Genomic DNA, 20,607 nt, shown 5'->3' with positions numbered 1-20,607 from the left:
TCGAAGTTTCAGGAAAGATGAACATTGTAAGAATTTTTTGTAACACCATTGACAACTTCTGTTGTAAATGTCATTCTCCTGTCAGTTGCTTGCTTTCATATGCCAGTTTGCAGTGTATTGGGCTGTACCTCTGTCCCTGTTTCTGAAGTGCTTTTCTATGTCAGCAAGTAAACACGCATTTGTTCCAGTGTGTGTTTTACTTGTTTCAGTTTGCTTGGTTGGAGTTTCCCTGAGTAATACGGGGTTCACTGCACATCTCTGAAGATGTCAAATTAATTAGACAGTCCTTCCGAGCTACCTGTGCATATTCACTTAGGGCATAAGACTTCAGGCGTGCAGCAAACTAGTTAACTTGTAAAAGTAGAGTCTGGATTAGATTTCTGGTTTAGCATGCACTTATTTTTTTACTTGAGGGTAAGACATAAATAACTTTTTGTAATGTCAAGCAAAAAGATGCAGTTCATGGTGAGTAGGTTTTTTTGTTTTTTTTTTTTTTTTAAGAAATAGTCATTACAGACAAAAGGTATTAAATATTTTTAGCAAGATTCATTGAGAGTTTTTTTGCGTTTTTTTTATGTTTTGCTTTGGGTTTTGTTTTTTTTTTTCACTAGGGGCATGTGCAGAGCCTGTGTTCCCAGCTTGTAAGGAAAATTGAGGATTAATTATTTATAATAAGCAGATGTATTCAAATATACTGTAGATATGAGGTTTTTACTTAAAAAAACATTAAAATTACAGAAGAGCTTATTAAAGACCTATTATAGCATGGGATTTTCTTGTGTGAGACTTTTGCTAAGGACAGATCTGATAACTTGATCTGTATATATTGCTTAACCACAGTAAGTATTTGAGAATTATCTTCTCTTTTTTATTCCAGCAAATGCTTTGGAAATTAAGTCTGAAGTTGCTGTGGTCTTCATTTACATTTCTTAGCTGGTCTTTTCTGCGTGTTTCACTGCATTTTAAATTAATAGATACAGAACTGAATGACTTTATGATAATTTATATATGCTCATGAATGCACTTAGGACAAAGCGCAGTGTATTCTTCCTAATTCCCTGTTTCGCATTTGTTTCAGTTCGTAGGTTGTCAGCTGACAACCTGCTTCCAAGAGATATGATCTTAAGCTGGTTTTACCCATCTGTATTTCCTGTGCAGTTGCAGAAGTCAGGGAAGTGTCTGTGCCTCATCTCAGCAGTCTGTATGGATGCAAATTCATGAAAGGATATTTAAGTGCATCTGTTTTTAAAATTAAAACAAATCTCTACCCGTGAACCAAAACTCAATCATAATATAGACTTATTCCTATGTTTTTCCGTTATTCTAAAATGTAGGAATTTCAGCTTTGTGGTGACAGCATTCACCTAAAACACAGATGTTTTCTGAAAAGGCATTGTAACAATCAGAAATGGCCTAGCCTTAATAAGCTCAGATGTGGTGTTTTGTATCTTTCTTCAGGTTAGGTCACATGCTTTTTAAAGTGAGATATGTCTGCGTTTTCGGCTCTTCCTTTGAGAGGAGAGGAATGGTAACTGGCTGGGAGGATGAGGGGATCAGTGCTTTTGTGACCCCTCTTCTCTAGCTTGTCTAGTTTACCGTTGCTGCCTTGAAGCCCAACACCAAGAACAGATGCTTATCCAAGTTCCACTGCAGAAGTAATATCAGGTTAAATTAGTAGCACCTGTGCATTGATATCTTCTCTGTTCCTCTGATTTCACTGCATTTGGGTTTTCTTTGATTTGCTCCTTAGTCCAGTATTGGTCAACTCCTGGTACACATGCTGCAGCATGTCTTTCTTGTTTTTTAACTAGTTACCTTCTGGCTCAAGGGCTTTGGAATTTAAAAATTGTGGCTTGTTGAATAAGGCTTTAAATACAATGTTACCTTAATTAGCTAATCAAAATTATCCCGTAGGTATAATTGATTTTAAAATATGAGATGTGAAATAGAGCGGTTTAATAAGATAAGATTTGAATGTAGATGTGTTTCTGTTTCCCTCTGGTTTATACATTTTAATGTTTTCCTCCCTTTATAATATCTTATCTATTTGAAAATCTAATTAAAGATAATTTAATTAGTCCTATGTTTAGCCAGGTTTTGCATAGAAAATGTTTTAGGGATTACGTGCTTTTGATCTTAAATGTACTTGTTTCCTGCTTGGAAGAAGATGAAAGGATGTTTGAGGTGGATCTGTGAGAACTTGGTTAGCGCAGAAATGGGTGTGGAGAAGAGGCAACAAATGAGTGGAAAGCCTCTTGAGGGCTGCAGCGTAGTAGGGTGCTGTAGCCAATAGCTGCATCACTTCCGAAGGTGTTACCTTGGTCATAGTTCAGAGAGGGGAATGATTTAAAGCAGTTTGTTTAAAATAGAATTGTCTATGAATTTAAATAACATTGTTAGGATTACAAATGAGGGAGTAAAATACATTTTACTTCTTGATTCAGCTTTGAAAGATCTAACTTAGAAGGTGCTCATGCACTGTAATACTTCCTGTCATTGTATTTGTGCTTGATTGCTGTGGGGAGCAGTAATGCATGAAATCTCCTTCACAGTCAGACTTCATGAATCAAGGTTTCCTCCTTCCTCTGCTTTGCAAGGGTATAGCTGTAAAAGGTCTGAATAGTCCATAGTTCTGTTCCAAAAGTATACTTAGTTTTGTTTCTCCCTTAGAGCTAGACAGCATGAAGCACTTGCGTGAAATGCTCCAGTTGTACCCTTAGTCTCTGTGTAGACCAGGTAAATTTTGAGTAAGACAAGGAGTCAGGCAATATGACGCTGTCTTTGCCAGCTTGTGGTGTCATTTCTGAAGATACTTGTGTTGCATTAGCAGAATGGCATTAGCAAAATGCAAGGCTGATTCCAGTGTGTGAAATAATAAAGGAAACTTCAGTTTTATAACTGTCATCTCCACAGATTTTTTTTTTTTGCCTTGACTGTTGAGTTATTGGAGTAATACTTTTTTACTAGAAGAAAGATCTTATCTGCCTTAAGTGTAACTTGCTTTTCTTTGCTTTTTAAATATATCTGGTGTTCTGGGAAGTGTGATTTAACTGTAGCAGAAGGCCAGAAAGGATGGTTAGAAAAAGTCTTGGAAAGCAAAATACATTTCAAGTTACTGAATTCTTTGACCTTCTCTCTCACATGCAAAAAAAAGTAATCAGAGGATATACCTCTGAATACTCTGTTCTAATTATCCACTAACAGCTCTGAAAACCGACAATTCTTTTCTAGGTCATGCTGCCTCCTGGTGCTCAGCATTCTGATGATAAAGGTGCTAAAGAAACTATTCTTGATGATGATGAGTGTCCGCTGCAGATATTCAGGGAGTGGCCTAGTGATAAAGGTATGTCCAAAAAGCTTAAAGAGATTTTTGTGCCTTGGGTCCGAACTGTAGACCCCCTGTAAAGTAAGAAATTCTAACATATATTTTAGTATGTTTTGCTTTTGGGCACCTTTAATGTTAGGGAGCTTTAGAGTTATTTACTATTTGATTATGCACTGTTTGTAGTATTACATCTTTAGGTAGCAGAAAGGTTTTACATTTTATCCTAAAGTTTCTACAAAGGTGTACTTATTTCTAAGTTGAAACTATTTTGAAGAAGTGTCAGGAATTTAGTAAGCTAAAAGTAATCCTATGGAACACTTGAAAATTAATAGATATTGGTTGTGTGTTTGTTCACTGATAGTGTGACTCAAAGGATGTATAATACTGTGTTTTAGGACTACTAGTCTTTCAGTTGAAAAGGCGGCCTCCTGATTATGTCCCAAAGAAAACCAGGAAAATAACTGAAGGAAAGCCATTAAAGGGGAAGGAAAGAGTTGACGGGTCTGGCTATGGCTCTTGTCTTCCTCCTGAGAAACTACCATACCTGGTAGAACTAAGCCCAGGTAAGAATTCTGATTGTCTAACAGTCTAAATTACATTATTACATGGTCATTTGGATTTTCCAAAAGTAAGACTTTCATTGTAAGCACAAGGAAGTCTGTGGGCAGTGTAGGTGAATGCCACATGAGTTGTTCTTCTGATACCAGACCCTGAATTGGAGCTGTCTAAAGGTAGAGCTGAATATTTCCGTAATATCAAAATTTTAGCAGCAAATGTTTGGAGTGCAAGAAGAGGAGAAATTATTTCATAAGACTTTGTCTCTATTAGTATGATTGCAAGTATGAAGCTTTCAGTGTTTTGAAAACAAAAAAATCATTCAGTCTTCAGCTTTCTTTGGATTTTGGGCTTTAAAACTTGATAATAAGTAAAATAGTTTAACATGTCATATTATGGGAAACCAGAAAAGCACTGCTCAAATCTGATTTGTTTTACATTCACAAGTACACTATAGCATACCTGGAATTTGACAGTACTCTGCATGGAAAATAACATTTTTTTAACAGGACAAGAACATGAATTTTTAAATCAAACTTAAATGTTAAACATTTTTCAGTCTATATGGAACCTTCAAATCACTGGCAAGGCATCGTTACAACTCTCTGGACTTCGTTGTAATTTACAGTTAATTTTATGATCTAGGAACGGCCAGGAGAGATACAACATACACAATGTGCTCTTAATTGATATTGTCTTCATGTTTAAAGATTTGGATATGGACTTTCATTTTTGATGATTTAGTTATATGCAGCTCTTTTTCCTATTAGATGTCACTTGGGTACACTCAGATATTCGAGCAAATGTTACAGTTTGAAGTGTGGTTGTTTACCTTTTGAGAAGCAAGTTTGGAAATTGGTGCTAAAACCTTTGATCAGAACTGGAAACAAAAGGTTAAATTCATAGTCAAATAGTGTGGGATTTTGTGGGTTTTTTTTGTTTGGTTGGGTTTTTTAATCCAGATGAAATTAGCGGTGCGCAGAATATATTAAATTTATTATTCTCTTCTATATGGTGAGGTTTGGTTTGCATATTAATATTTTGGATTCTTTTAATAGTACTTTTGATTTCTTGTGCTCTGAACTCTTACTCTTCATGGAATGTAGTATTAAAATGTTGTGCTTGGGCAGTGGAGCAAGACATCCATTAACTGAGGGAGGATAAACAATCTGAAATGCCACAGGTGTCAGCGCTGTGTACTAAGCCTTCACACATTGCCTCTGGGACTGACCTATTGTTCATGGTTTCTTCTAACTGCTTGTTGTCCCTTTTCTAAACAATAAGGATTGTTTCATTCAGTAGCTTTGTAGTACTGATGTCTTTATGTTCTACCCAGTTTCTGAAGTTGAAAGAGTTTAATGCACTTCATTCTTATAAAGTGAATAAGTGTTGTCTGGCTACAGTTTCACCCTTTCCTGTCTTTTCTTTTCTTGCCCTCCTCCGCATGTTCTGCATGGTATCTGTCCTGCTGGTGCTGCCTTCACCTGGGTCCTCTGCATGTGTTTTCTAACCCCAGGGAGAAGGAATCACTTTGCCTACTACAACTATCACGCTTACGAAGGTAACGCTATATTTAATACTGTTCTCTCATTAGTCACTAAAAACTTCGCTGGCTGTAAATCTTGTGTTTCTTTTTGACAAATGAAAGGCTATCTTGTTTATCTTTGTTTTTTTTTTTCCAATGGACTGCTTTGGTGAAGTAGCTACCTGTCTTGTCAGCTACTATTTAATTATTTGGTCTGCGAACAAGCATCAAATTTATCATGAATGTGCTATCATCCAAAGAGTTCAACGTTCCGTCTACAATTAACAGCTGAGTTTCAAAGGGTGGTTTAAAAGCAAGCAGTTTTATGGTAGAAATAAAAAGTTCTTTGATCCGTCTGCCTGCAGAATTCACAGTTAAAAAGTGTACTAGGTAAATGGCATAGAACTTAACCATGCTTTCCACTGTTTGATTGCATTGATGCAGTGGATGTAATCTATGATTTTTGTGTGAAATACTTTGGACCACTGATAAAGTGACCTTACTTTTTACTCCGTGGTGTTCCATAGCATCTTTTGGTATTTCTATTGCCTGGTTTGTGTTGTTGCCCAACATAAGTGGTGTGTGTCAAAGATTTAGCCATGTTAGACTGTAGAGTCCTGTTCAGTTTTATCTGTAGTATTTGAAATTGATAACCTAACCTACAAATCATTATGCATCCTTGATTCTCTGTAGAGTTTAGAGTAATGTGCTGATACATCCTGGCTTGGCCAAACAGATGAGAATACAAAGCAACTTTCTTCATTGTGAAATGTCTTACCAAAATACCTTTTCCTTTTCTTACTTTTTTTATTCCCAGTTTCCTCATTTTGTTTTCTAGACTGCTGTAAAAGTACTACATGTAGTAGCCCATGTTGCTCATCCTTTCTTTCATGGTTGTGGAGTACAATACTGGGGTTTAAAGAACTCTATTCAAACTTATGCCTCCAGTGCTCAATTCTTTGAATTGAATCCAGACTTTCATTTCATTAGCATCATTATTCCAGAGAGTAGAAGAGTTTTGTAGAGTGTGCTGAACTAAAAAGCGTGGATGGGCTCTCCAGGAACACTTGAACATTAAGTGGAAAGCTTGAAATTTGATTGTGTCTCACTGGAAAAAAAAAAAAGACAGTTTCTTAAATCTTAGAGTGTGAAAAAGAGATCTTCATATTCTAGAGTCCAGTGTGTCTCTTTGGAACAAAGCACTTCAGGATATTTGTATTTATTATAGAAATAACTCCTGTAGAAATGTCCTCCTGTCAAAACGTTGACTGTTTATATTCTTGCAGAAGAATTTAGCACTCATGCTTTGTGAAATTGTGCAATTGTACAAATTCAGTAAGTTTGCTACTGAAGTTTGTCCAGTTTTTCCACTTCTCCACAGCTGCTGATGTTGCTGGTTGTATGACTGTTTCATTGACTGAAGATTGGATTCTGGACGCTAGAAGATGCACTTCAGTAGCTTGTGGCTCTAAATGTGGCACTGAGCAATTGTCTCTGTATCCAAGTCATGAAATGAACCAATAAACTGAGATGAATCTGATTGTAATAGAAATAGACTGGATAGACTGAAGTGAGATTCAGCAGCACTTTGAATAGCTGATACTGTCTATGTTATCTGTGAATATGGTTGCTGATGAGTTCAGGGATGTTATTAACTTCAGTTATTCAATCCTAATATTTAAAGGCTGAGGAAAATGACAAAACCACATTTTTTCAGGATGTGAGTCTCTGAGATCTTACAAGCCTGACATCAAAATTACAAAGCATTAAAAAAAAAAAGCCAAAACCATAAGGCTTTTCTCCATTCTTCATCACAAAAAGTGCAACCTGAGCTGTAAAATACATAGCAATGGAAGATGCGGAGGACATGCAGGTATAACAACTCAGAAAGAAGAATTGCAGGAGGTTGGAAAGGTTGGAAAGGTTTGAAAGTCTTGACTTTCAGCCAACCTTCTTTCTGAGAACAGAACTGCAGTACATGTGTAACACTTTTACAATTAGTGTGAAAGAATTTTGTTCTCTATTAGAAGAACAGTTTATGAAAAGGTTTTCCATTGGCTTTTTCTGCTGGAAGTGCACATCTTGTTGGAAATTTAATAGCAGAATTATCTCCTGAATTTCACATGGCGTTTCAAATCTGCCCAACCATCTCCTGAACTTATTAGGGTTTAAACTCTTAATACTGAGGAACTTGTGCAGGAAATACGCTTTTCAAATGTAGGTTTAACTAATTTTAACTCAGTAGATGAAGTCCATTGTGTGACCATTTTTGTTCAACTTTGGGCTTGTTTTCTATGATCTGATCTTCATCATTTGGTTTGGTCTGGTTTTAAGTCTGTACTATTTCCTGGCATTGTTTCAGGCATTAGATTAGTGAAATCAGTTGAAATTATAATTTCCAGAGTAGTGTAGGGGTCACCTTTTAGTGGTGAAGTAACATGTTTAAAATATATATCCATGAAGGTCAGCCTTAGTTTTTTCTGCTGTTTAAAAAATATACATTTGTGTTTTGAATCACTGAGTTGATGTGCTTACAGTGACTATTCACTTCACTACAGAGTTTTTGTGTAACACTATTATTTGAAGTATGAATGTTGACCCTTAACTGCATAAACCAAGTCATGAAATCTATCATCCTTAGCTAAGAACCGCCTTAGTGGACTGTCATGTTTTGGGGGTAGGGTCTTTGCCTTAGGTGTGGCAGAATCTGTGTCCTGCTGCAGTGAGTTATGAGGGATACATTCCAAACAACATTTAGGCAAGCTTTCAGGGAATAAAACACTTTACACTGTAGTATAATGCAACCTTCCTTCCCTCCTGCATCTCTCCCCTAGAACAAAAAGGCCTTTCATCCTTTTATAGAATTTATAAGAATTATCTTCAAGATTAAGAGACCTTTTACTGTAGAAATTGGCTTTTACTGGGTGGAGTATTACATGTGTGTTCTAAATAACTTTTGAGTAACTCCTTAAAACTTTATAATTTTTGTGGGAATTAAAAATAGCATTTGTATCTAGTGCTGTTCTAAAACAAGTTTTTTTCATGTTACAATGGATACTGCATAGAAACAAAAGTCTTAATATGCCTCAGCAGAAACACTGTGATACTAAAATATATTTCATATGTGAAAGCACATTTTTTGTGATCTACATCTATATTGAGGATATACAGTGGTGTGATGTAAACGTTAGTAGAACTTGATACTGATTGATTAGTCACAAGTGCTGAATTTGGGAATAAGATCAAGAAGTTCTCTTAAATAAACACTTGAAAACAATATTTTGTAATGTATCTTGCAGAAATATATAGGAATATTTTAAAGGTGGTGTTTTTTTCTTTTTAAGGTGTCAAAAATGAAAAAGTAGGGGGCAGTGGGAAGTATGTTTAGTATAGGGGTGAAATCACTAGACTGTAAAGCCTATTCTCTAATCTGTATATAAAGAGCTTAGGAGAAAGTGCCATAAGAAATTAAGTACAAAAGCCCTAGATAACTAGCCCTGACTTTTATACTATTGCCTTTTTTGAAATTCTAGTATTTTTGCTTGTTGAATAAAGGTCCCTTCCACCCTTCTTTTGGGTGCCAGATTTACCAAACTAGGATGTGGGTAGGAGGAAGAAATGCTTGATTTTTGGAATCATAAATAAGTGAAAGAAACTACTTTAAGTTTTGGGGTGTAAGCTGTGAGGAGACATAATAAAAATTCATGGAATTTGGTATAAGCAACCAAATGTATTCAGTAACCTATTACATGTCTGCTTTTGGTGACATTGAAGATGCAACCATATAATTTCTAATTGTTAAGTATTAAAAACTGCACACAATTCAAATTGCTGAAGATACTGCATTATCATTACCTTTTTTGGGGTACAGTGATATTAAATGTATGCCTTTCTAGACTCAAATACAAGGTTTTAATAAAAGGCTTATCCCTGTACCTGAAAAATGTTTAGAGGAGGGAGTACTCTTATGATTAATGCTTCTTTTGTGATGGGTGACATACTAATGTAATGGCAGTGATTCTGTGTTCTGTAACTGGATATTACTGTAGTATCAGCACTTCACTTTCGTATTTACAGTACCAGTCTATGGGCTATCTGTGCCTGGTGTCTTTACGTCCTAATAGCATCCCAACAACCCCAGAGGAAGCTTACTACTACCATTTTACAGTTAAATGACTTGCATTCTGATTTTAATAAACAGATCCTGGTAGTAAAGCTGGGATTCTGCTGCTGGATTTATGGAGGTTTTGTTTATATTGACTTTCATTTAAAGACTTGAAGATGACTAGTATCCTACCGCAGACAGTGTCACTGTATGTGCCATGGCTTTAATAATATTCTCTAATGCTTTTTGGGGGATGACTTGAAGTCATTGTTCATATCCACAGGTAAGACATTTTTTGTCTTGCAGCCTCCTTTTTTTACATCTTTGCTTTGGAGAAGAGATTGGAGAGAAGTCAGAAGTGACAGTATTACTTCAAAAGCTGATAGTATTTAAAGTTGTAGGATTTTCTGGGAAGCAGGGAGCATTTATATGTACACCAAAACCCATTGTATTAGCCTGTGAAGGCACCAACTACAATCATGTACACTTTATGTCCAATGTATCTTGTGAAATTTTATTCTACTTGGACAGTATGTACTTCTGGGGGGAGTAGGAAGATGAACTTTATTGTTTACCTCATTTTCTGTGAGATGAAAATATAGGTCAATGGGACTACAAAGATAAGGCCAGAAGTGCTAAAGTCCTATGTATTAAGACTAAAGCTGTTGTAAGTAAACATTATGTAAGATTCTCTTTTAATATTGGTCTAGTTCAGTATCTGATGAATTGGAAAGCGTTTGTTATGTGGACCACTTGACAGTAGATATTGCTGATAATCTGTACTTCAGTAAGGTCAATAAATTCTATTATTATAGAGATCTGCAGGTAATTTATTTTCCTAATCTTTAAACCCATTCTGGTATACCCATATAAAACTTTAGAGTTTAACAAAAATTGTGTTGTTCAAACTACTAGGGCATAGAGAAAGTTTTTGAAAGTATGTTCAGAATAGTAGTTCTTGATTACTTTGTTCTTTGCATTTGTAGAAAACAGCTGCTCCAAGCAGGCTCTGTCTACTTTCAGTGTTCTTGCATTATGATGAACAACTAAGTTCCCAGCAAATCTTGAAAGGATGTCACTCAGTGTTTTTGTGAACGTTGCTATTCTAAATTAAATTGCAAAAATGTAGAAATATTGTGTGAATATTTGAACTTTAATAACTTGCAAATTCATATTTATTACTTGCTGTACAGATGGTTCTGACTCCAGAGATAAGCCAAAGCTCTATCGTCTACAATTAAGTGTCACTGAAGTTGGAACTGAAAAATTTGATGACAATTCCATTCAGGTATGGAAAAAAGCAGACTCCGATGACAGTACTGATCTGACCTCTGGTGTGTTATGTGTAATTGTCGGAACTAGTAAAATATGCTATAAATACTCTTCTAAGCTAGAAGGGTAAAATATTCCTGCAATTTCATATGAATTCATTATATTAGTCATATTAATGGTCATATCTATCTGAATTTATTTCCTTTCTTGTGTTAAGAGAAGGGTTTTATTATTTTAAGGAGGGTAAGTAAGGTCTTTATAATTTAAGGATTTTATTATTCAAAATGGGGGTTTCTGTTTTGTAACTGGGTCAAATGGTGCATATCAGTGTTATTGTAATTGCTTAATGGCTTTCAAGTCCTAGTCTCAATCCCTTTGAGGTAGAATTTCTTAAGTGTATAAAATAAGCATATTTATGTGAAGCTCATGACAGGGAGTCTCTTATAGCACCCTGGGTCCGTGTCAGTGCAGTTAATTGACTTGTAATTACTTGCATTGTGAGATTTCACATCAAAACAGCAAGTGGAAGAAAACAGTCTGAACAGTATATGACCAAAAAAGTGAAAAACTTTTTAAGGGATTTCTGCTCCACATGTTAGTTAAATATGTGTTTTATCATTCTTCTTGCAATGAAAAATGAAGTGAAACTCACTGATGATAGTACCACTCATCTGTGTGAAATTCGTAAGCAAGCGAAGTTAAATTACTAGTCTGTAAATAGGGTAAGCTGCAACTCAGTCTCTTTATTTTAATTTCTGCTGCAGTATAATTTAATTTATTCTATGTTAATTAATTCTATTCCCAGTTATTTGGTCCAGGAATTCAGCCTCATCATTGTGACCTCACTAATATGGATGGAGTTGTTACTGTAACCCCAAGAAGCATTGATGCTGAAACCTATGTGGAAGGTCAGCGTATTTCAGAAACCACCATGCTGCAAAGTGGAATGAAGGTTCAGTTTGGGTCATCTCATGTATTTAAGTTTGTGGATCCTACTCAGGACCATATTATTTCCAAAAGACCTACTGATGCAAGTCTTATGGTCAAAGGCCCAAGACACAAAACTGGGTGAGTAAAATTTATTTTCTTCCCACTGAGGTGAGGAGGTGAGCCTTGGAAAAAAAATAGAGAATGAGTGCATTATAAATGGCCTGTGACTAGAGTATGACTTAAAAGCAACTACTTAGAACTCATTTAAAGTGTTAAATATATAATTTGAATACTTGAGCTCCACCTTGTGATTTTATTTAGGATTAGCAAGTGTCTTTTCATTATGGAGTATTCAAACAAGTTTTTCTCATGCTCACTCCTCTTCCTCATGTTAAATACTTTAATGTATTTCAAAATTCATCCAGCCTTTGGGATAAGTAAAGAATTTGCTGAATGTTTTGAGAGAGCCTGGTTTTTGTTTTTTCTCAGATAACTTTTAAAATTCTACTAGAAGGAAATGAAGTAATCACGAAATGAAACTGTTAAGATAGGGAACTAAATGTCTCAATATAGCAACCTCTTTTTACAGTGTGATTACTTATGTTCTAGTTCCTGTGTCACAAGGACTAACAGTCCAGAAGTCCACCCTGTTGTTTTTCTGTATATTCATATTTTTGATAGGTGCATAATAAAAATACTGATTGTAGATTTAGTGACTTGTAGGGGTTCAGGTGTTTTCTTCAATGGCTACGGAAATAATCAGAAGAAACAATCTTAAAATCATTTTGTATAGTGGGGGGAAAAACCAACATAGCTCCCATCTTCTCTGGGTCCAAATGAGGCTACTATTGCTGCTATACACGTTATTGTATGTGGTTTTGAAAAGAAACAAATTGACTTGGAGATGAGTGAGAGAAAAATATCTAGGAAAAGAAGCTTATCTGCTGAGTTAATATAGGTGTTTGTTTTAACCATTATTATTTTTTCTCCACTTTATTTTCATGTGGAAGGATACTGTATGCTTGCTGTAGGACCTGTCTGCAGGAAGACCTCCAGCCATTTAGCTGTCCTGTAATATTCCTCCTTAAATCCTGAGTTCATTCTGCATTTAGCCTGCAGATCAATAAATAAATGCTCTTGCAGGTTTACATAGTCAACTGCAAAGCACTGTGTTACTGCAGAGCTTTATCTGGACAGTAAAATCTATGGCAAAAGGCTATTGCAGCTTGAACAACTAAATACTTTTAAAAATCTTTAGAATAAACATAATAACATGCATTAGTATGATTTATGAATTATTTACGTTATCCAGAATGTTGTACATTTAGTACTGAAGAACTGTTGCAAGTCTACTGTAGGGAATACAAGGCCATGACCATATTTTATATGTATTTGTTTATGTGTATTTGTATTTTCTCACTTGATACTCTCAAGACACATGGTGTGACTCTTGGGGATGGTCCTGTGCAGGGCCAGGAGTTGGAATCAATGGTCTTTGTGGGTCCCTTCCAACTTAACATATTCTGTAATTTTGTGAAATTAGCTAAGAATCTGTTTTTCCAAATTAAGTGATCTGTGTAAATATTTTTAGGTTCTATTAATATAAAGAATCGATACAGTATTTAAAAAAGTTAATATTAACTGGATTCATGGTTGAATTTTAATTTACTAATTTTAGCTACTCTGTTCCTTGTTTGTTAAGTGTTGAACAGTATAATTTCTAAAATGTACTTTAAATGTTGTCTTTTAGAGCTGTACAGGAAACCACATTTGATCTGGAGGGAGATGTTCACAGTGGAACAGCACTACCAGCAAGCAAGGTATTCCGTGATGACTAAATAATAAAATATGTAGGTTAAATCAAAATTACAACATCAGTAGTTCTTTGGGAAGTGTGGCCAATTCATCAGTCTCCCCAGCCGTTTTCTGTTGTGGATGGGCTCAGGTATCATGTGCATTATTTTTTTTTGTTTGAGACTTTTTTCCACAAAACACTTTTGTTTAAATTTGTATTGGCATTTGACATGCATTCTCTGTCAAGAATAGTAACATTTTTTAGAAAGGGAAATTCCTTGAGCCTGAAGTAGTTTCTCCCCAAACTGACACGTGCAGGTAGAGATTTGTATTAAAACTGATACATCATTACCTTGTGTGTGTAGCGTATGGCTATTGTCATCTGTGATCGAGTAAATAAATGTTTTATATAAAATGTGAAAAGGTGTTAAATTTTACTTTAACTAGGCTTTTAAAATTTAATGGATGTGACATTAGGCTTCATTAGAGCTCCTGTACACCCATTGCCTAAACAAACTGTCTCTGCAGTCATAATTATAAACATTTTATGAGGTGGTAATCTTTTCTGCCTTGCTTTCTGCACTGTCTGTTAATAAATTTCGTGTCAGAATTGCATTTTACAAGAGCACAGTAAAATGACACAATGGTTAATGCCTTACTTGGCTATGATCACATGCCTCAGATGAAATGAGTGTGAATTATTTCAGCAGTATGAAATGTACTAATCCTCCCAGAAATGCATTTCCTTTGATGTTTTATTACTACTATCATAAAATTGAAATACTTGTAAATATTTAGCAATATTCATGTGTCAGTGTAGGTATTAAAAATACTTTGATAGCTTTTGAATATCTTTGTCAGTCTTTTTTTTTTTTTACCTTGCCACAGTCTTGATTCAGTTTCTCTACTTTCTTTGTAGCTTTGTGATAGTGCTTTCTTTTGTGTGTGTTCTTTACCTAACCAGAAACACCTACCAGAAATTTGTAAACTAATAAAATGTCTTAAAACTCAGAGTAAGAGTTTCTGATATGACTTCATATCCTTTTCACACTCATTAGAAAAATACTAGTGGACCTAGGGATTATTGGGAAAATTTATTTTATTTTCTAGTTGTACCATTTGAGAATGTATATGACATCTTGTTAACTCACTGATGAATCACTCATTTTCTAACAGTTGCTCTCTTCTAAGTTTGCTTTTCCATTTGGAAAATGAGTAACAGTAACTTTAATGAAAGTTCTTTGAGATACGGTGATGAAAAGTGGTTCTGTGATTGGCATGTCAGTACTGAAAAAAAATACTTTGCTAAAACTCTTGTTTTGAGATGCACTTTTTGGTAGGTTTTCTTATGTCAAAGCAAATTATTTAGTCTTAGAAACTTCTTATGAAGTGTTGAAACACTTCATATTTTACTGATGTCTTGTTTTCCACTCTATACTGAAAATAATTGCTATGTGTTTTGCTGCTAAAAGCAGCGTTTGTCCCTTTCCTGGTAGAGTTTGATGTAATTGGAAATTAAAAATTAAAAGCTTCCTATTCGGGATTTTGGGACACTGAAGGAAAATAAATTAAATGATACATAAAAAAATAGTTTCAATTGCCACTTCTTTTCTTGGAAAACTGTGTACTGTCTAGCAGATCAGAGTTTCCTTAAGATCAGGATAAATTATGTAATGGATCAGTAGTGTAAGCACTTGGAACTATTGCAGAATCAGGGTGGGGGAGCATGGACAGTTTTAAATCAGTAAATATGTTTAACTTTGTCTTTTACCTAAAGTTTTCATTACCAACTCATTCTTAGTTTGTATTGATAGCTATGCAACTTTTAAAGACATTTGAAAGTTTCATTATAAGTTCTTACAGTGCATTAACAAAGAGCTGCTTCTCTCTGGCCATTGTGGTCTCTTGAATTGCAAGCAGTGCTTCATTGTGGTGGAAACACCTGCTGAGCTGCTGGTCTGCTGTGCCATACCCCTCTCTTCTGTTCTCCCATCTCTTTTCAAGCCTCAATTTGACACTTCATTTCAGTAATGCCAAGCTAATCCAGTGTTTGCATGCTAAGCACCTGTCCTGCTGTTTTGAATTAGAGCACCAGCAGGCTTGATGGTGACAGGACATCGTCAGCATCCAGCACAGCTGAACGAGGAATGGTGAAGCCGATGATTAGAATAGAACAGCAAGATTACCGCAGACAGGAAAGCAGGTAGGAAACATGTAACCCATTACTTCTCATAATGGAAAAAAATGGATAAGTTGTTCCAGTAGATCAAGCATCATAATAGTAGAGGTGCGTTAAAGTATTTTAAACAGTCTGGTTTTTCCCATGGAGAATGAGATTTTCTTTGAGATCTTGTTCCAAATAAACCTCAGAATTAACAAGCAAAGCAAAAAAACTTCAAAATACTTAACAGAATACTGAAGCAAAGGATTACTTAATTTTTTTTTTATTTGCAGTTCTCTTTGTGAAGTCAGGATGACAGTTGTCATATCATTGTTGATCTGTGGTTAGGCATGTCATATGAAATGTCTTCAGTAACAAAGTTACAATTATTTGAAATTTTCCTTCACCAGTGGCAAGAAGTTGTGATTTCCTCTGGAGAGTGAAATAACCAGGTCACTGCTATTTCTACTATAGTGTTGTCAGCAGATGTGGACTCTCTCCTTTAAGATACTTAAAACCTGAGGGGACAGGGTAGTGAGCACCTCGCTCTAGTTGACCCCATTTTGAGCAGGGAATTTGGACCAAACGATCTCTAGAGTTCCTATCACACCTCAGTGAATCAGTGAATATGTGAACAGAATTTTTTTCAAATCTTTAGAAAAATACAGGATTGTATTGCTGTCTACATAAATCAGCTTTTAAATTTAGATGAACAGCTATGATAAATGGATGAAAGGTAAGGTAAGTGTGCTGCAGGGATAAAACGTGCAGCGATTCAAGTTGTAATGCTTGTAGTATGAAGCTTTTAGTACCCTTAGATGGATTTATTATTCAATAGACAGAAAACAGAGTTCAGAGATGTGAGTGGTAGAAAAAAATACAATCAAAAAAGAGCAGAAAATTGTGCTTCTGCCTGAACTTGAATGTTCAAGTGTTTTGTAGTAAGAAAATCTTTTAAATACTTTCAGTGAAGTTGCAGTAGAATATAACTTGGCTCTACTCTGCTGTCTCTCAGTAGAGTATCTGGGCATTCTTTTTCAGAACTGCTTTTATTAAGGTTACTGAAGATTTAACTCCTCCTTATTGAATTGCTAGTATTTTTAACTGTAATTTTCCTCTTTCATAAAAGATGACCAAAACTTCTTTCCGAACTTTTTATAGCCTTTCAGAAGGTCTTGAGGCTGCTGCTGTTAGTATTTCTTGATCTGTGTATGTGTGTGAAGATTATTAAATTTCTATGAAGGGGATTATCTTGTGCTATAGTTCTTTATTTCAAAAACACAGAGCCATCTGTGAGCTGCATTTTGGCTTTATTTTGTTGTATTTTTTAAAACTTTTAAAATTCTTTTCTAAAGAGAGTACTTATTGCTAGTCTTTACAGTTTTTTTCACCTTGGTTCCTTTGTGCACGAAGTATTTTTACAGAGGCACACCTAAATTTGTGATAACTACAACCACAGAAATCTTTATCACCAGCGCTGGCATTGATACTTTATTCCTCTATATATCTTACATGTCTATAGTATGTGTTGTGTGGTCCCAGTGTTATATATCTAAATACAGCATTTCTATCATGTGCTCTTTCTCTGATAGATTCACTGTGTTGAGATTAACAAATTAGCAAAGTCAGTGTCAAATTAGGGCTTGGCAAATTAGGCAGTGTGTTGCTCAAGTACACTGAATTATTCCCTTTTCTGGGTGTATTTTGTGGACCTTTAATTAGGTTTCCTCTAGGATACTCTGGTCTCATTTTGTGAACTGTAAGGATAGTAATCATAAACTGCTATTTTCGTTTGAAAAACAAAAAAAATCTTCACTGAGCAGTTGCAGGTTCTTGTTGCTGTACAACTAATCCACCCCATATTACACCACGTGTCTACTTTTTGTGTGTTCATCACTACTGTTCAAAGGTGAATAATAAGACAAATAAGACTTTTTTTCCTACAGCTTCACTGAATGGGTTGAAGACCAAAGATTAGAATTTGGCTACCATGTTTTTTCATTTTTAGAGAGAAAAATAATTGCGAACTGAGAGCATAACTCCAGTTTACTTACTGGGTATAGTTGTTCTGATTGAAATGTGATTCTTGGAAATAAAATGTAATGACTGTTTAGTTAAAGATTGCAGTCATACATGCTTATTAGATAACTGACTACAATTAATATGGGCAAGCATATAACAAAAATCAGAAAAGATAATTTTTGCCTTGGATACCTTTCAAGAGTTCTTAAAGACGTGATTGGTTAGAAATAAGAATAGTGATAGAAAAGTGGTGTTAACTAAATGCAGACACTCACCCGATTCTTAATTTTAACATGCTTTACAAAATTTAAACATACCTAGTAGGCTGGCTAAAACAATCACACAAGGATATTTTCATTTTTATGCAGTTTATGAGAGACAATCTACGAGAATACAGAAATACCTAGAGAATGTACTAATGTTTTTAATGCAATTTTAAAGTGTAGTATTACCTGATACTATACTAAGAGAGAAAACAACCTCTAATCAATATTTTATGGCCCTCCCATACATAACCTAACTAGACTTTCAGACTGGTTTAACTCAAAGAATTTCATCACCATAGAGAGGCTTTATCTATAAAAGAATAGCATGTAGAGAATATATACTTTAAATGTATTGAGTAACAAAGCAGGTTGGGCAGCTGCTATCATATCAGAAGCACAGAGAATTATTTTAACTTAGATTTCTAATTTGCAAAGCTTAATTGGCATTTCTTTTATGTATGTTTAGGCGAAGGCAGAAGATGGTATGGGGGGGTTGGAACTAGGTGATCTTCAAGGTCCCCTTCCAACCCATACCATTTTATGATTCTGTGATTAGTTGAAGGGAACTCCTATTAAGGTAGTTAAATAATTGAGTTACTGCATCTGTTTCTAGATAACTAATTTACAGGTAAAACTAAATTAACATTTCTTAAAGAGTACTTCATATTAACTTGTCTCTGAAAGCCGATTTCCAAATTTCTGTAAGCAATCCTTAACTAATCGTACGAACTCTCATCACTCGACACGTTGTCTCCCACTGGCTGTGAATCCTATTTCTTCATTTGTGCTTTAAGAGATCAATATCATTTTTTTCCTAAATAAAATAAAATAAATCCTTCAGCTGCAATCTGTCACTGGTTTACTAGCCAGTTAAAATATTTCTATGCCTTATTACCATTCCTTTAATGACAGATTAGAAATTTCTCTGGAGTTGTCACTATAGCTCTACTTTATAATGCTGTGTATTAGTTAGTATTTTATAGAACTAATTAAGTTTTCAGTGAAGATGATGCACTCTTGACAGTGTGGAGATAGTGAGAAATTAGTTCATTTTAGATTTATAGCAATAAAAAGAGATAAAATACTACAATTTACACACCAGATGAGTGCTTTTCATAAAGAGAGCATGTTGCCATGTTTGAAATGTAACTGAACTGGCAGAAATTTGTGTACATATTGCCCTGCTGTGACTGCTGTTCCTTAACTTTCAGCTCCTCAGAACTTGGATTTCCTTAATATAGGTATTATCTAGATGGCATAACTGAGTTCTCTCTGCTGGTTTAAAGTTTTGCAAGTTTAAAAAAGAAAGACAAGCAACCAAACAAAACCCCCACAAAACCCTAACTTTTTGGTTCAATATGCTAAAGTTTAATTTTAGATCTTTTAATATCAGCCTTCAAAGTTTTTTGTTTTTGTTTTTTTTTGTTTGATTTATTTTGGTTTGGTTTGGTTTTACTACAGGAGATAGCTGAATAAAGGCTTTCAATGTCCTATCTCTGCTTTGTGGCATAACTAATAATACTCAGGAGAATGAGGTTTATATAATTATATTACATTAATTTCTTTATCAGAGTTGCTGGGGAAATTATTTGAAAGCTACCTGTGTTACATGTGCTTAAAAATGGTTATTGCATGAAGATAATGTTAAGCTACTTTTACTTATTTCCAAAAAATAGGTGCTCAACTGCAGAGAACAGCTCATTTAATACTTTTATGTTAGGGAGGAATGATAGGTTAGATATCAGGAACAGCTTCTTCACCCAGAGAGGGATTGAGCGCTGAAACGGGCTCCCCAGGGAAGTGGTCACAGCACCAAACCTGACAGAGTTCAAGAAGCATTTAGATGATACTCTCAGGCACATGATGTGACTCTTGGGGTTGTCCTATGCAGGGCCAGGAGTTGGTCTTCAATGATCCTTGTGAGTTCCCTTCCAACTCAGGATATTTGATGATTCTATGAAATACATGATTCTATGAAATACATGATTCTATGAAATACATGATTCTATGAAATACATGATTATGAAAAGTGCTTCACCTTTTGCAGACACCAGAAAAATCAAATTTTGTTCAGTTTTCTACTTTGTGATTTCTCTAATGGGTAGTGGTAAGAACTAGCCCTTCAGTCAGTTACAGCGAGGGTGTAATTCTGGGGCTCGTGCGATGACTGCTGTTTCTTGATGTAGTGTAGCAACAGCCAGGTGAGGCTAGGGGCTGGATTTGACCTTTTCCTCCTTACCAGAAAAAAATACAAATAGGTTCACTAAGTCCTCATCAGTTTTGAGGGCATTAAAGGCAGCAAACTACATTTGTTGTAACCAAACTGATGTTCCAGGCAAAGCTTCATTCACTTTCTTTCATGTGTCCATGAATAATTTGTTATTTGAATCCTGTCAATAGCAGATGGCAAACTGATCCTGTAAGTCTGCTGTGCAGTGCAGAAGAGGGTGTTCATTAATATCACAGACTCGACAGTTAAAGTCTGTATTTTGATCTATTGTACTGCTGTCAAACACAGCTTGAATGATTCTGGAGGAAAGGTAAAAATAGGATCATTTTGTGGAAGGATGTTGTGTCAACATTTAGAAACAGTGTATTTGGAGAAATCTGTCATTTTACAGTGGAATTCATATCATCTATGTGGATTGTTTG

The 20,607-nt window shown here is 35.2% G+C and overlaps 1 protein-coding gene across 23 annotated transcripts in view; it reads left to right on the top strand.

Annotated features, from left to right (window-relative positions):
- AFDN (afadin, adherens junction formation factor) overlaps positions 1-20,607 on the top strand; it is a 123,586-nt gene that overhangs the window by 43,357 nt on the left and 59,622 nt on the right. For 19 of the 23 annotated variants that reach the window (XR_004356307.1, XM_032684008.1, XM_032684001.1 and 16 more), the window contains exons 7-13: positions 3,232-3,343; positions 3,721-3,888; positions 5,397-5,441; positions 10,704-10,798; positions 11,588-11,850; positions 13,463-13,532; positions 15,594-15,709. Coding sequence is in view for 22 of the 23 variants with exons in the window: in XM_032684008.1 (XP_032539899.1) it covers positions 3,232-3,343; positions 3,721-3,888; positions 5,397-5,441; positions 10,704-10,798; positions 11,588-11,850; positions 13,463-13,532; positions 15,594-15,709 (869 nt within the window). In the remaining variant the exon portion in view is untranslated. The remainder of the gene's footprint in view (positions 1-3,231; positions 3,344-3,720; positions 3,889-5,396; positions 5,442-10,703; positions 10,799-11,587; positions 11,851-13,462; positions 13,533-15,593; positions 15,710-20,607) is intronic. The other 4 variants (XM_032684016.1, XM_032684002.1, XM_032684009.1 and 1 more) reach the window with 1 other exon arrangement.

This window comes from Chiroxiphia lanceolata, chromosome 3 (assembly GCF_009829145.1).
Source record: "Chiroxiphia lanceolata isolate bChiLan1 chromosome 3, bChiLan1.pri, whole genome shotgun sequence".
Lineage (NCBI taxonomy): Eukaryota > Metazoa > Chordata > Aves > Passeriformes > Pipridae > Chiroxiphia > Chiroxiphia lanceolata.
Note: the sequence above shows the minus strand (reverse complement) of the source record. Positions and strands in the feature narration are given on the sequence as shown.